A 15,306-nucleotide genomic window follows, 5' to 3' on the forward strand; every position below is an offset into this window, starting at 1 on the left:
AGGCGACTCGGTGCTGCGGTGAACTGTTAGTAGTAGTAACAGTAGTAAAGGTAATTCGCTAATTTAAAGGTAAATAAGCTAATCATACTAATCTATGTGATATAATTAATCTATTTTACTGGTTGAATTCTGAATAATATAAAAAATTTGCCCTGCTGTTAGGGATGATATGTTATGACTAAGTAAGGAAGACAATCCTTTCCCTAACAGTTTTCTCATCAAGCTAGTGTGATTAAACTAATTAAAATAATTTGTTTGATTACTCAAGTTTTCTACATTTGCAAAAAAAAATATTTAAGTTACACTCTCTGTTTGGACTAAGACGTTTTTAATGCATTAAAAACCCTCTATATTGAACGACATAATAGGGAAATCATCAAATTAAATCTCAATTTCGTGCTAATCAAACTTTTGTCGCTAATTTTAAGTTCTTTTTTTCTATTTTTGGCTCTATGACTCAAACTCAGTAGCCTTGGCTACGATCAAGTAAAGAATTCAACTCCAGTGTGTCTGACGATCAAAATTAAAATTTAGATGGCTTCACCAATTCAAGCAATAGAAAAATGATTCAGAGACAAGGTAAAAAATTATTTTACTAAAGATACGTAAGTAAAAAAAAAAAGAAAAGTTCATTTTCCAATAAATCCAGAACTTTGCTGAAACCCAACCGGTCGACCGAACGTTGACTGACTGAGACCATTTTGACCAAATCCTGTCTGTCCAAAACTATTTTGCCCTAGTCCAGTATGGCCGAAACTACTTTGACCGAATCCAGATTGTCCAAAACCAGCCTGACCCAATCCAGGTCTACCAAAACCAGTTTGACCTAATCCAGGGTGACTAAGACTAGTTTGTCCCAATCCAGTTTGTCCAAAGCCAGATTGAACTTCACTAAGCCCACTCCCAACTGAAACAAAGTTTATATTATGAGACAAATTAAAATTTAAAATTAAAAGCTTACAAAATTAATATAGTATCTGAAAGCATTATTTTGAGTTTAGACACTATAGAATTTACAAGAGCGACATTAAAACTTTACATAAGTCACAGTATTCTGTATAATCTGTATCAAACAGTTCGTGGTAACGAACTGTAGTAAGGAGCGACCCGGCTCAATAGTAACCAAAACTCTGTAAAACGGAATTTTGATACCAATAGTTACATCAAAAGAATCGCATTTTAATGCTGATTCTAAATATATAAGTTAAGTTTTATCAAGTTTAGACTTACCCATCAAAAGTTACGAGCCTGGGAAAATCTGCCCTATTTTAGAAAATAGGGTGAAACACCCCCTAAAAGTCATATAGAATCTTAATGAAAATCACACCATCAGATTCAGCGTAGCAGAGAACCCTATTGTACAAGTTCCAGGATCCTATCTACAAAAATGTGGAATTTTGTATTTTTTGCCAGAAGACAAATCACGGATGCGTGTTTATTTGTTTTTGTTTGTTTTTTTTTTCTTTCTTTTTCCCAGGGGTGATCGTATCGACCAAGTGGTCCTAGAACTTTGCGAGAGGGCTCATTCGAATGGAAATGAAAAGTTCTAGTGCAATTTTTAAGTGACCAAAAAATCGGAGGGCACCTAGGCCCCCTCTCATCCTCATTTTTTCCCAAAGTAGTTGGATCAAAATTCTAAGATAGCCAATTTATTTAACATAGTCGAAAAACCTTATAACTATGCCTTTGGGGACGACTTACTCCCCCACAGTCCCCGTGGGAGTGGCTGCAAGTTGCAAATTTTGACCAGTGTCTGCATATATTAATGGTTATTGGGAAATGTAGAGATGTTTTCAGTTTTTTTATTGAGAGGGGGAGGGGGGTTGAGAAGAGGGGGCTATGTGGGGGAAATTTTTCATGGAGGAATTTGTCAAGGGGGAAGAAGATTTCCATAAAGGGGATGCAGCATTTTCTAGCATCATTTAAAAAACAATGAGAAAATAAATATGAAAAAGTTTTTTTTTTCAACTGGAAGTATGGAGTAGCATTAAAACTTAAAACGAACAGAAAATATTACGCATATAAGGGGCTCACCTCCTGCTAATACCTCACTCTTTACGCTAAATGATTCTTAGTAATTTCAACTATTTATTCTACAGCCTCTGTGATTCAGGGGACAAAATTTAAGCTTTAATGCAAAGAGTTATTGACGAGGTATTGACGAGTGGGCGAACCTTCTCATATACGTAATAAAAACATACGAACATAGAAGTTTGTTACGTAAGCTAATTCATAAGTTACGTATATCTTTTACTAATGAAAATGTTTGTAAAAACTAAAAGTTCTAGTTGCCTTTTTAAGTACCCAAAAAATTGGAGAGCAACTGGGCTTCCTTCTACTCCTTTTTTCGCAAAATCATTCGATCAAAACTATGGGAAAGCCATTTAGTCAAAATAAATAAATATGCAAATTTTGCTTTAATTATTCATCTGCGGAGAGCCGAAATCAAAACATGGATTAACTAGAAAACGTTCAGAAATTAAATAAAAAAACAAGTTTTTTTAACTGAAAGTAAGGAGCGACATTAAAACTTAAAACGAACAGAAATTACCTCGTGTATGAAAGGGGCTGCTCCTTCTTCAACACCCTGCTCTTTACGCTAAAGTTTTTACTGTTTTAAAAAGCAGAGTTGAGAGAAAGAGTCAAACTTTAGCGTAAAGAGCAGGGCGTTGAAGAAGGAGCAGCCCCTTTCATATACGGGGTGATTTCTGTTCGTTTTAAATTTTAATGTCGCTCCTTACTTTCAGTTAAAAAAACTTGTTTCTTTTATTTAATATATATATATAAGTCCACTCTATTTTACGCTAAAGCTCAACTTTTTGTCTCAAATTTTCAACAACGATTTTTAAACACAAAGGCCAGTGAATTAGAATAAGGAGTATTTTTACAGCACTATGCTATCTTTGTCCCAAGTTCAGGGGATAGAAGAAATACTAATTTATCAAACTCTTCTAATAAATGAGATTACAAAAATTACTATCCAGTCAAAATATAGGATCAAATTTAACCTCCTTAAGGAGATAGGACTGCTAACACTAACGAGACGGAAATAAACCATATGGAATGGAGTTTTTTTTTTTTTTTAATGAATCCATTACAGCTATATTTGCTACCTATACTATTTATTATTAGCCATTAATTGGAGCATTATTATCATTGGAGCATTCATTAACATTATCAGTTCTTCATCCAAATATTCCCCTGTTTTTAGTTATTCAGAATAAAAGCTTCCGCTGTATAAAGACAATTAAAATATAATTCAAAGTTGTAAAAAATTAAAGAGAGTGAAAGAGTATCTAAAATAAATTTAAGGGAATGGATGTAAGAATGAAGGTCATTACAGAAAAACTAAACTCAATCTTTCAAAAAGTATAGAGAACGTACATAGGACAGTTAATCCATTATTTATAGTTAGCAATAGATAAATATTTTTCGAAGGACTTTTTTAGAAGTTTTTAACTTCTCTTTCCTAAACAGTTTCTAAACTTTGTATATCAGAGAACTTGTGTTTCTTTTTTCAGCCATTTGCTGGATTTTCAATAAGCAAAGATTGGATAAACAATATCCAAACCAGTGTAGTTTTCCTCCCTGGCTTTTCTCTCACAAAAGAATATATAAAAAAATGTTTTACTCACGAGGTCGCGCAAATCCTCCTTGTTGAAAAGTAGACGGAGACAAATGATTCTGACCTTGAATTGGTCTTCTGAAACCACCTGAAAGAAAAATAATTAGGTTAAAGCACCAAGTATGTCACAAAAAAATTTTACCCCCTGACGTATCTTAGGTCTATTTATACATGATGAACACGAATTTCTAAAATATTCCGATGGCTGTTTCAAAATGTCGAAATTTCTAGGGTAGCACCATTATTTTGTCAATGTCTCACTATGAAGCGTGAAAATAAACAAATAAAATAAATCCAGTTACTTTGAAAATCCTTTTGTCTTTAAAATTTGAGGGTTGGATATGAGTTCAATCCCAAAGCAACTTTACCTTCAAAGGAAAGCTACATCTTCAACCTTGAAGCCTTACAAATTTTTTTTCTCGAGATTTTTCTAGTATTTTTTCTAAAATTTGTCTTTTTTTGTCTATCAAAAGTGTACTTCCACCAAAAAAAAAAGAAAAGAAACATTGTTTAAATGGCCGAGTGTGATATATTAACTTGTAGTAAAGTTCATTAAGATAAAGTTCATCATAAGGACTTACTATTCCTTATTCGTTCGTCTGCTTCTTCTGCGCCATCAGCTTTTTTATCTTCTTCTTGATTCACTTTTCCATTCTTATCACCTACCGGTTTGGCAGTTTCGGCTTGTCGCCGAACAACCTTACGAGGAGCAGCTAAAAAATACAATAGCCCCTTAGTACAAAACACACCAATTAATTCAAAGATGAGACAATAAACTAAACATTTAATTGAGTCTTTTTATTCGCTTAGCTTAGACGTTTAAAAAAAGACTGATATAACAGCAAGTAGAAAGACTTTTTTAAAAATTTAATTGAAAGATAGATATGGTCAGGTAAATTACTATTTACATAGTAGTCATGGAAATTCTACAAAATATTGAGTCAATGAAGACTAAACTTCGCGGTGTGGTTACTTTTAATATTTTTGTTTTGACAGTTTTTTGTGTTTTAATTTGATCGTCATTATTTTTTAACAAAAATTATGTTTGCCTAAATGATCAAAGGAATAAAGTTGGGATGCTATAAATGTTGTTTGCTAGAGATTTTCAAATTAAAGATTTTGGATATTTTGAGCTTTGCATCATAACAAATGTATAATATTCTTACAATTGCACCTTCATATGTGTAACAAAATATGGCTCTAAGAGCATGTGTTATTCATGAGTATGAATAATTTGTTGTTTTTTTTTTCTTCTGGCAGATTTACCTTTTGATGACTCTGCTCATTAAAATATCATTACACAATGAACATAAAGGCAATAATGTGAATTAACAATGTCAATTCAGACAAACAGTAATGAACTGTAGTAAGGAGCAGCTCACCAAAGGCAATAATGTGAATTTAGCCAACTTTTTAATGATTTCAATTCTTAGATAAAAATAAAAAGTAAAAAAAAATCTTTTCAAACAGTTCGTGGTAATGAACTGTAGTAAGGAGCGACCCGGCTCAATAGTAACCAAAACTCTAAAAAATTTAATTTTGATGTCAATAGCTACATCAAAAGAATTGTATTTTAATGCTGATTTCAAATATATAAGTTTTATCAAGTTTAGTCCTACCCATAAAAAGTTACGAGCCTGAGAAAATTTGCTTTATTTAGGAAAATAGAGGAAAACACCCCCTAAAAGTCGTAGGATCTTAACGAAAATGACACCATCAGATTCAACGTATCAGAGAACCCTACTGTAGAAGTTTCAAGCTCCTATCTACAAAAATGTGGAATTTTGTATTTTTTGCCAGAAGACAAATCACGGGTGCGTGTTTATTTGTTTTTTTTTTTTTTTTTTTCCCAGGGGTCATCGTATTGACCAAGTGGTCCTAGAATGTCGCAAGAGGGCTCATTCTAGTGAAAATGAAAAGTTCTAGTGCCCTTTTTAAGTGACCAAAAAAATTGGAGGGCATCTAGGCCCCCTCCCACGCTCATTTTTTTCTCAAAGTCAACGGATCAAAATTTTGAGATAGCCATTTTGTTCAGCATAGTCGAAAACCATACTAACTATGTCTTTGGGAATGTCTTACTCCCCCAGAATTCCCTGGGGGAGGGGCTGCAAGTTACAAACTTTGACCAGTGTTTACATATAGTAATGGTTATTGGGAAGTGTACAGACGTATTCAGGGGGATTTTATTTTGTTTGGGGGTGGGGCTGAGGAGAGGGAGCTATGTTGAAGGATCTTTCCTTGGAGAAATCTGTCATGGGGGATGAAAACTTCAATGAAAAGGGTGCAGGATTCTCTAGCATTACTATAAGAAAACAATGAAAAATAAACATGAAAACTTTTTTTCAAATGAAAGGAAGAAGTAGCATTGAAACTTAAAACGAACAGAGATTATTACGCATATGAGGGTTCTAAAAATACTTTAGCATAAAGAGTGAGGTATTTAGAAGGAGATAAATACCTTGCTCTTTATGCTAAAGTATTTTTAGTAATTTCAACTATTTATTCTACGGCCTTTCTGATTCAGGGGTCATTCTTAAAGAATTGGGAGAAAAAATAAGATTTAGTGTAAAGAGCGAGGTATTAACGAGGGTACAAACCCCCTCATATACATAATAAAAATATAAGGTTATGAAAGTTTGTTACGTAAGTTGATTCTTAAGTTACTTATATTTTTTACTAATAAAGACGTTCGTTAAAAATTAAAAGTTCTAGTAGCCTTTTTAAGTAACCGAAAAATTGGAGGGCAACTAGGCCTCCTTCTCCACCCCTTATTTCTCAAAATCGTCTGATCAAAACTAAGAGAAAGCCATTTAGCCAAAAAAGAATTAATATACAAATTTCATTTTAATAATTTATGTGCGGAGAGTCAAAACCAAACATGCATTAATTCAAAAACGTTCAGAAATTAAATAAAAAAAAACTGATTTTTTTAGCTGAAAGTAAGGAGCGACATTAAAACTTAAAACGAATAGAAATTACTCCGTATATGAAATGGGTTGTACCCTCTGCAATCCCTCGCTCTTTACGCTAAAGTTTGACTCTTTGCCACAATTCTACTTTTTAAAACAATTAAAAGCTTTAGCGTAAAGAGCGAGGGATTGCAGAGGGGACAACCCATTTCATATACGGAGTAATTTCTGTTCGTTTTAAGTTTTAATGTCGCTCCTTACTTTCAGCTAAAAAAATCAGTTTTTTTCTATTTAATCTTATGAAAAAAATGCCAGCCAAGATTGACAAATTTAAAAGCACCAAAAAGATGGGAATCCACATAGAATCAGTGAATGTCGTAGATACAAAAAAGATAAACAAAATTGAAAACATCAACTACCGTCAATCTGTTGCAGGTTTAAAACCTTTGGGTCTCTGATCTTTTACCTTTGCGTCTTTCCCCGCCTTTGGGGGTGGGGAAGGTTATTTTGTTCTGTTGTGTACAAGCCTCCATGTGCTAGTCGCAGTTATTTTCCTCGGGGTTTCGCGGAGCTAATGTGTGGGATGTCTCGTTCGCGACTTAATTTTATTTGTATGGGTGATTAAAACTTTATGACTCGGTCATAATCATAACTACATTATGACTCGGACCATAAGCCACCTCCAGTTTGGGTTGCATTACAGCGATAGAGAATTTTCAGACACTGATTATGCCAATGACTTTTCTCTTGTCTCCGATTCACTGTCGAAGCTCACATAAGCCCTACACATCCTTGCTGATGAAGCCTTAAAGATAGGGCTGTCGATTAATTGGCAGAAGACAAAAGTAATGTTTGTTGAGCCCCGTAGCTCACCACGTCCCCCGCCAGTCCAAATGGTCGGTGACAAACCAGCTGATATTGTTGAGGAATTTACATACCTTGGCTCTATCCTCTCAAATGAAGAATCAATCCTCAAAGATCTAATGCACCGAATTGCCAAGGCCTCAGCAGTAGTGGGATAAACTAAGTGTCCTTTGGAAGAAACCTTCTATCAGGCGTAGAACCAAGATGCGCATATACAATACTTCGGTGGGATCCGTGGTTTTTTACGGAGCCAAAACTTGGCCAGCCACTTAGTCTGTGCTTAGCACTGTAAATATAGCCCAAACAAATATCTTCACCGCATTGAAGGACTACGCTAGCACCACTGTGTTAGCAACAAGAACCTCTTGGCGTTAACTGCTCAAACGCCCTTCTCAGTCCAACTCACCCGACGAACAGTACGCTGCTACGGATATCTCCTTCGCATGCCCCCCGATACTCTCGTACGAACGATGTTTGATCCCGTGCTGCACGGTTGGAAACGCCCAAAGGACACGACAGGTGCCCTCTTAGCCATGGCAAATATTCGGGAGGCCGGTGATATCCTTGCAAGAGACCGGTTTAAATGGAGGTACCATGTAGCATCACTCTCGACACCGGAAGCATTTCGGCAGGAGCATTAAGTCAAGTTATGTCAAGTCATAACTTTGATTTATTTTATTTTAGAGGAAAAAAATTGATTTTCTTGACCTAATGGCTGCTAATATTCTTATTCCCGTATCTTCTGTGCCTACGATTATAACTAGCCATTTGGTAATGTTTACTGATAATATTTTGTCCTTTCTAAGTTTTTTAACCATAGCTATGTTAATGTGGCTGTTTGTCCTTCTTCAGATCACTTACCAGTCGTTTATTGGGTATAAAATTGATTACACGGCAAAAAAGATAAAAACCTGGGTGCTAAACAGTGAAAATTTGGGGAAGAGCTAAGTCCATTAGATTCTGAAGAGGTTTTAAATTTTAATGATAATGCCTCCAGTGGATTTGACCGCCTGATGGCTATCATTCAGCCAATTTATGACAGAACAAGGCTACTTAAACTTGTAAAGCCAAAACAAATGTGAGCCCAGGAAACCCTGGATCAGAAATAGTTGAAGCATCTGCACTACGAAACATCTTATCTGTCTACTGGATGTAAGAGTATGCAATGAAATTTTAAAGTAGCTAGGAAACATGAGAAACCACTGAAAATGAAAGCAAAAAGAGAATTAAATTTTCTAATTAAATTTTGCCAGTTAAACGCAATTCAAAAGATGTTGATTAATATAATTATGGGGGAAAAGCAACAATTATAAACTAATTCTTTGTCAATACAAGGTGAGATTGTGAGTGACGAGCATCTAATAGAAGACCAATTGGTATGTTTTTTGCCAATATTGGGAAGGGTGCGGGCTTAAAAACTCCAATATAGATTTTTCAGATCAAGAATTCACTGACGATAGTGGAACTGTCACTAAACTCAAATTTGAGCCATGTACCAGTGAAGAAGTTCTAAATGGAGTTAAAACGATCAAGTCTGTTTCGGCAGGCTCTGATGGCACAAACCTGAAGTCTTTCAAAGTTGTTATCTATTGCTTGTTGCCTTTCCTTGTCCATGCCATCAATGTTTCGCCAGAAAAGGGTGTTTTTCCTGACACTTTAAAAAGAGCAAAGGTTATTTGACTCCATATAGGGGATTCAAAGTCTGATATTGAGAATTAAAGGGGTTATTATTTGTTTCTTCTCAAAAATATACAAGAAGATATAACATGGAAAATTATATGATTACCTCACTAATGCCGGTTTATTAAGTGAAACACAATTTGGTTTTAGACAGGTCGTTCGAAGTCACGTGATGTGCATCACAGTAGTGATGCTGTGAATAATTGGTTCCAGGGTGGGAAAATTCCTCTGACCGTTTTCACTGATTCCGAAATGCTTTTGATACAGTTGAGTTTTAAAATTTTAACTAAATGTTTAAAACGCCTTAATGTGAAGGCTTCTTGTTTGAATTGGCTTAAAATCTTTATTTGTTGGTGATGTACTTGTAGATCTATTTAGGTTGTGTTGTATCCTTTTGAAGTTAATTGTGGCGTTCCTCAGAGAACTGTTTTAGGATCACTTTATAGTTTGCAGATGTCACTACCACAACTATTTCAGTTCGGATGATGCAGGATTTACTTGTAAGAGCTAATAGGGTCTTGAATTCATTTTATGTATTTAAAAGTTTGAGTGTTTTATTGGTAAATGTGGGGAAAACGAATTCTTCGTATTAAGTCCATCAGATGCTGGTACAAAAGTGTTTTTTTACGGTAAAGCTTCATCACAAGTGAAACTGATATGTTATCTTGGTTTTTTCCTAAATTGTAATTTATCTTGGAAGCTGTATAGTGATCTAGTTGCAGAAAAAGTCACAAGAGGCTTCGGCATGATACGAATAATTAAAAATATGTTTTATCACTATCGGTCCTTTTAACTTTATACCACGCAATATTTAGCCCTTATATTTCCTATGGTTGTGTCCTTTGGTCAAGTAATTTTTTTTTGTAAATCTTAGAAGGGTGTAAATTTTACAGAATAAAGCGGTTCGTCTATTTGGTAATTATGTAGAAAATTCCGTCGATGTGACGTTTCGTTTTAACCGATTAAGAGAGCTTAATGTTGGGTAAACTAGAGATTACCAAGCTGTAGTTTTTGCCCATCAATGTTGGATTAATTTATGCCCTTCAGCTTTTCGTCAGTTCCATCATGTTAAAAGTGCCCTACATGCATATGAAACGAGGAGCGCAGATAATTTCGTGGTCGAGACTCAAGATGACACACATGATGGCTTCATGGTCCGTGATTTATCAAACGGATATTTCAAATGGTTTACCAACTGGGATTAGAGAGGCATAGGAAGACTATTTTGTTTAACAAGTGTTTTATATACGAGGAAAACTAGTGTGTTCATTTTTTGGTTGAATTTGAATTAAAGTTTTTTTTTTCAATGGGGAGGGAGAAATTTAGTTATTTGGTTTCATTTTTCTTCTTGTTTGAAAAAGATATGACAAAAGACAACATTTTTTGTTTTTATTTTACTCTGTAGTTGGTTAAGAGTTGATGAGTTTCAGCCGTCTTCCAGTAGGTACATTGTGCCTTTTCTGGGCGGTTGTTGTGTTCTAATATTTATTAAATAAAAAAGAAAAGTTTTTTAGCTGAAAGTAGGGAGCAACATTAAAACTTAAAACAAACAGAAATTACCCCGTATATCAAAGGGGCTTTTTCTTCCTCGACGTCCCGCTCTTTATGCCAAAGTTTGACTCTTTCTCTCAAGTCTACTTTTTAAATCAGTAAATCACACCCCTGGAAAAAAAAAACAAAACAAAAAACAAACAAACAAATAAATACGTATCCGTGATCTGTCTTGTGGCAAAAAATATAAAATTTGCCATTTTTGTATATAGGAGAATCTATGACTTTTAAGGGGTGTTTCCCCCTATTTTCTAAAATAACGCAAATTTTTTCAGGTTCGTAACTTTTGATGGGTAAAACTAAACTTGATAAACTTATATATTTAAAATCAGCATTAAAATGCAATTCTTATAATGTAACTGTTGGTATCGAAATTCCGTGTTTTACAGTTTGAGTTACTATCGAGCCGGGCCGCTCCTTACTACAGTTCATTACCACGAACTGTTTGATCGTATAAGTTTTGTAAAGAAAATAATCAATCAGTCAATAGTCCCCATCATCAATCAGTCATCAGTCAATCAGTCAATATATATATATATATATATATATATATATATATATATATATATATATATATATATATATATATATATATATATACTAGCTGTTGGTATATATATATATATATATATATACCAACCCCCGTGCGCCCCCAAGCCCCCCCGCGCGCGTAAGTCGTTACGCGCCATATTAGTTACGCGCCATTGTAGTTGTGTCCCTGTGTCCCACCTGTGAATAGAGATAGATATAAATATATGTTTTTAACTACGTAAAACATGCGAATATACAACATTCTTCGCTGTCCCATTGTCTGTGCATATAAATAGATTGTCAGGTTTACTGACTCTTGAACATGCAACATATAATTGTCCATGGGAAAAACAATCCGTATTCAGATCTATACCTCATTATTCTAATGATGTGTCCCTGTGTCCCGGTCGTCATTTATATTTCCTGTGTCCCGGTCGTCATTTGTGTCCCGGTGTCCCAGTTTGTAATTTCTCTTTGAGTGTCCCGGTCGTCATTTATATTCCCTGTGTCCCGGTGTCCCGGTCGTCATTTGTGTCCCGGTGTCCCGGTCTGTAATTTCTATTCGAACAATCCCTGTGTCCCGTCATTTATATATCCCGCCTGTGCCCCCGGCGTCCCCGTTGTAGTTGTGTCCCTGTGTCCCGGTCGTCATTTATATTCCCTGTGTCCCGGTCGTGATTTGTGTCCGGGTGTCCCAGTCTGTAATTTCTCTCTGAGGTTCCCGGTCGTTACTTATATTCCCTCTGTCTCGGTCGTCATTTGTGTCCTGGTCTGTAATTTCTCTTTGACTGTTTTTTCTTTTTAGTTTTTTTTTTTTAGTTTTTTACCTTTTTTCAGTTTTCTTTTTCTTCTTTATTTTTCAGCGTCACTATGAAGTACATATCGACAAACCTTTGTTTTTTTAACTTAAATCTGGTAGGCATTGATGACCTTATCCAAGTCAAAATCCCAAACCCAATCATCATCGCTATCATTTTCAGTTTTGATATGTTTTGACTCTCGCTGTCCAGGTGGATTTTCATCTAACTGCGCGGTTTTGCGTTCTTTAGCCGCAAGCCTGTTTTCTTGCTGTTCTTGTGATTCCTCGGAACGCTTTCTTTTCTTACTTTCTCTATCAGCAGCAATTTTTCTGGCATAAACTCTTTGAGCAGCTTCCTCGGCTGTTGCCATTGTAGCTTCAGTCATTTTACAATTGAACATTTTTCCGTGAACAAATGTCTTAAATACCGTTAATGACGTCACTGTCAAAGCAAAAATGACGACAACTAATTTCATGACGTCAGTCAACACAGAAACATGACGTCACCTGATCCACAGACAGACAGACATCTTATTTTTATATATATATATATATATATATATATATATATATATATATGCAATAGGTTTATTATATATGCAATAGGTTTTTTGCAATGTGTTAATATTTGTGATTTGGTAAAATTTATAATATTTAGTTTACCTATTGTTGCTAAAAGGGAGGGATATATTAACAAGATAAGCTTGTTTTGGTTTTACTTGGTTGTTTTACATTTGCTGTTTTTTTTTTTTTTTTCATAGGCATGTATTTTGGGGGTGATACCTGACGCGGGGATGCCATGGATATTCTGTGGTAGCCACAACACTGTGCTGGGTAGAGAATTTAGAGTGGCGAAACCCTATATAGGCCAGTGTATTCTCCTGATGAGCCCTTATGTTGGGTGTTGCCTCTGAATTATTTGTCTATATTATTTTTTCTATTGTTCGGTAAGTGAAGACTTATACTTATTGACGACATGACTGCCTGTCCATGGATTATTCTTTATGGTTGATTGTGTGTGGCTATACTGTTTGACCTATGTGATTGTATGGATGAGTAGGGTTAAGGCCTCATTCAAATGCTGGTCTATATTAATCACTAATTTAGGAAAACAGTCTTCCTTTTCTCCTTCTGTCTCTTTTTTTTTTTTTTTTTTTTTTTTTTTTTTTTTTTTTTTTGTGTTTGTGCTGTAGCATTGGTGATTTCTCTTTTCATGATATATATATATATATATATATATATATATATATATATATATATATATATATATATATATATATATATATATATATATATATATATATATAGGGTCATAGACACAGTATTTTGTTTGGGGGGTAAGAGGGTGAGGGGTATTAAAGAAGATGCTATTCTAGCGGAAGTGAAGAAAAGTAGCTATTTGACAAAAACGCTACTTGGTGAATCTAAAAATATTACACAGTACATTAGACACTAACAATAAACACTAAACAATAAACAATAAACAGAAACAATAAACTCACGTTGAAAAATTATGCATACAAGTGCTGGTGCTTGGCTTTTATTAAAATGTTCAGAAATGAGCTGCTGCAGACGAGAGTATAGCCAATATCTCGGGTGGGCAAAGGTAAATGTCGAATACACTCGGCTTTTTTCAGTTGAATCCACCGCTAATGCTGCAGTACAAATACCCTTTCAACTTCCCCCCAACCCCAGAAGAGGATGCTCATTGTCAATATTGAACTATTCTAACCTGGGTAACGCGCCCTTCCTTTGCTCGTAATTTTGAACAGATTTCGACTTCGCAAGATTTATTTTGTTGTACTAAATTTTGTACATTTATTGAAATACTATTTTTGGTTTTACGTATAGTACATTTAGACATTTGACATATAGACATTTTTCAATTTTGCTACAAACTAGGGTCACATTTCTGCTTGATGATAAGGTTTCAAAGGCAGTATATTTGGAAAAATATTACCGTGGAAGATGTTCTAAAGCTTGGTGGACACCTATTGATCTCGTTTTCCTTATGTTCAAAACGATCATTAATTAATTAAAACAAATTATTCTGCTGAAATTTGACAAACAAACAATAGTTTAAAAGCTACCTAATGAATTAAAGCTTTTTTAAAATTATGTGGGGGGCACCCCCCACACAATGGCGCCACTAAAAAGATATAAGGTTAGCTTATGAATGAAAATAATTCTTGAAAATAATGTCTTACCAGAAGCAACAGCAATCAAAACTAGGATAACCAAACAAATAGTTTTCATATTGGCTTATTAAGCAGCTAATCTACTACTGATAAGAAACGAATGAAATTATCCTTTATATTGCTAATATTGATTGTGAAATTTTCATTTATTGTGGTAAAAAGAGATCTTTATAAAAGCTTTTTATTTATTATATCCAGATAGCTATTAAGACCCGGCATTTTTAAGGCTTCATTAATTGCCTGCTGGGCAAACTTAAATAGTCTGTTATGCTATTGCGGCCTTGTTGGAAAACCAATTTGGGAAATTGCACAAATTCGACCGCAATGAAATCAAACAGTTCGTGGTAACAAACTGTAGTAAGGAGCGATCCGGCTCAAAAGTAACCAAAACTCTAAAAAATTTAATTTTGATATCAATAGCTACATCAAAAGAATCGCATTTTAATGCTGATTTTAAATCCCTAACTTTCATCAAGTTCAGTCTTACCCATCAAAAGTTACGAGCCTGAGAAAATTTGCCTTATTTAGGAAAATAGGGGGAAACACCCCTTAAAAGTCGTAGGATCTTAACGAAAATGACACCATCAGATTCAGCGTATCAGAGAACCCTACTGTAGAAGTTTCAAGTTCCTATCTACAAAAATGTGGAATTTTGTATTTTTTGCCAGAAGACAAATCACGGGTGCGTGTTTATTTGTTTGTTTGTTTGTTTTTTTTTTCAGGGGTCATCGTATCGACCAAGTGGTCCTACAATGTAGGAAGAGGGCTCATTCTAACGGAAATGAAAAGTTCTAGTGTCCATTTTAAGTGACCAAAAAAATTAGACTCTTTGCCACAATTCTACTTTTTAAAACAATTAAAAACTTTAGCGTAAAGAGCGAGGGACTGCGGAGGGGACAACCCATTTCATATACGGAGTAATTTCTGTTCGTTTTAAGTTTCAATGTCGCTCCTTACTTTCAGTTAAAAAAAATTATTTTTTTTTATTTAATTGTCAAACAGCGATAAAAGTGATTTTCAAATTATATGGCAGGTTAATAAACTGTAATTTTTAGAGTTAAAAGATGAATAACATCGTAAATGGCTCTGCTCTGTAGTTGAGCGAAATGTTATTAAAAATTAACGTAAAAAAAAGTTTGAGTTTTCGGG

General features: G+C 34.6%; 1 protein-coding gene across 1 annotated transcript; it reads right to left on the reverse strand.

Moving 5' to 3' along the window:
- Positions 1-575: 575 nt before the first annotated feature.
- On the reverse strand, positions 576-14,303 carry LOC136026855 (uncharacterized). Its single transcript, XM_065703576.1, has 4 exons — positions 14,167-14,303; positions 4,207-4,338; positions 3,636-3,713; positions 576-907 (listed from the first exon to the last, which is right to left on the reverse strand). Exons 1-4 carry the CDS (start codon positions 14,213-14,215, stop codon positions 630-632), a joined length of 537 nt encoding a protein of 178 aa, XP_065559648.1. The 5' UTR covers positions 14,216-14,303; the 3' UTR covers positions 576-629.
- Between the last annotated feature and the right edge of the window lie 1,003 nt (positions 14,304-15,306).

Source organism: Artemia franciscana, chromosome 5 (assembly GCF_032884065.1).
Source record: "Artemia franciscana chromosome 5, ASM3288406v1, whole genome shotgun sequence".
NCBI classification, from domain to species: Eukaryota; Metazoa; Arthropoda; class Branchiopoda; order Anostraca; family Artemiidae; genus Artemia; species Artemia franciscana.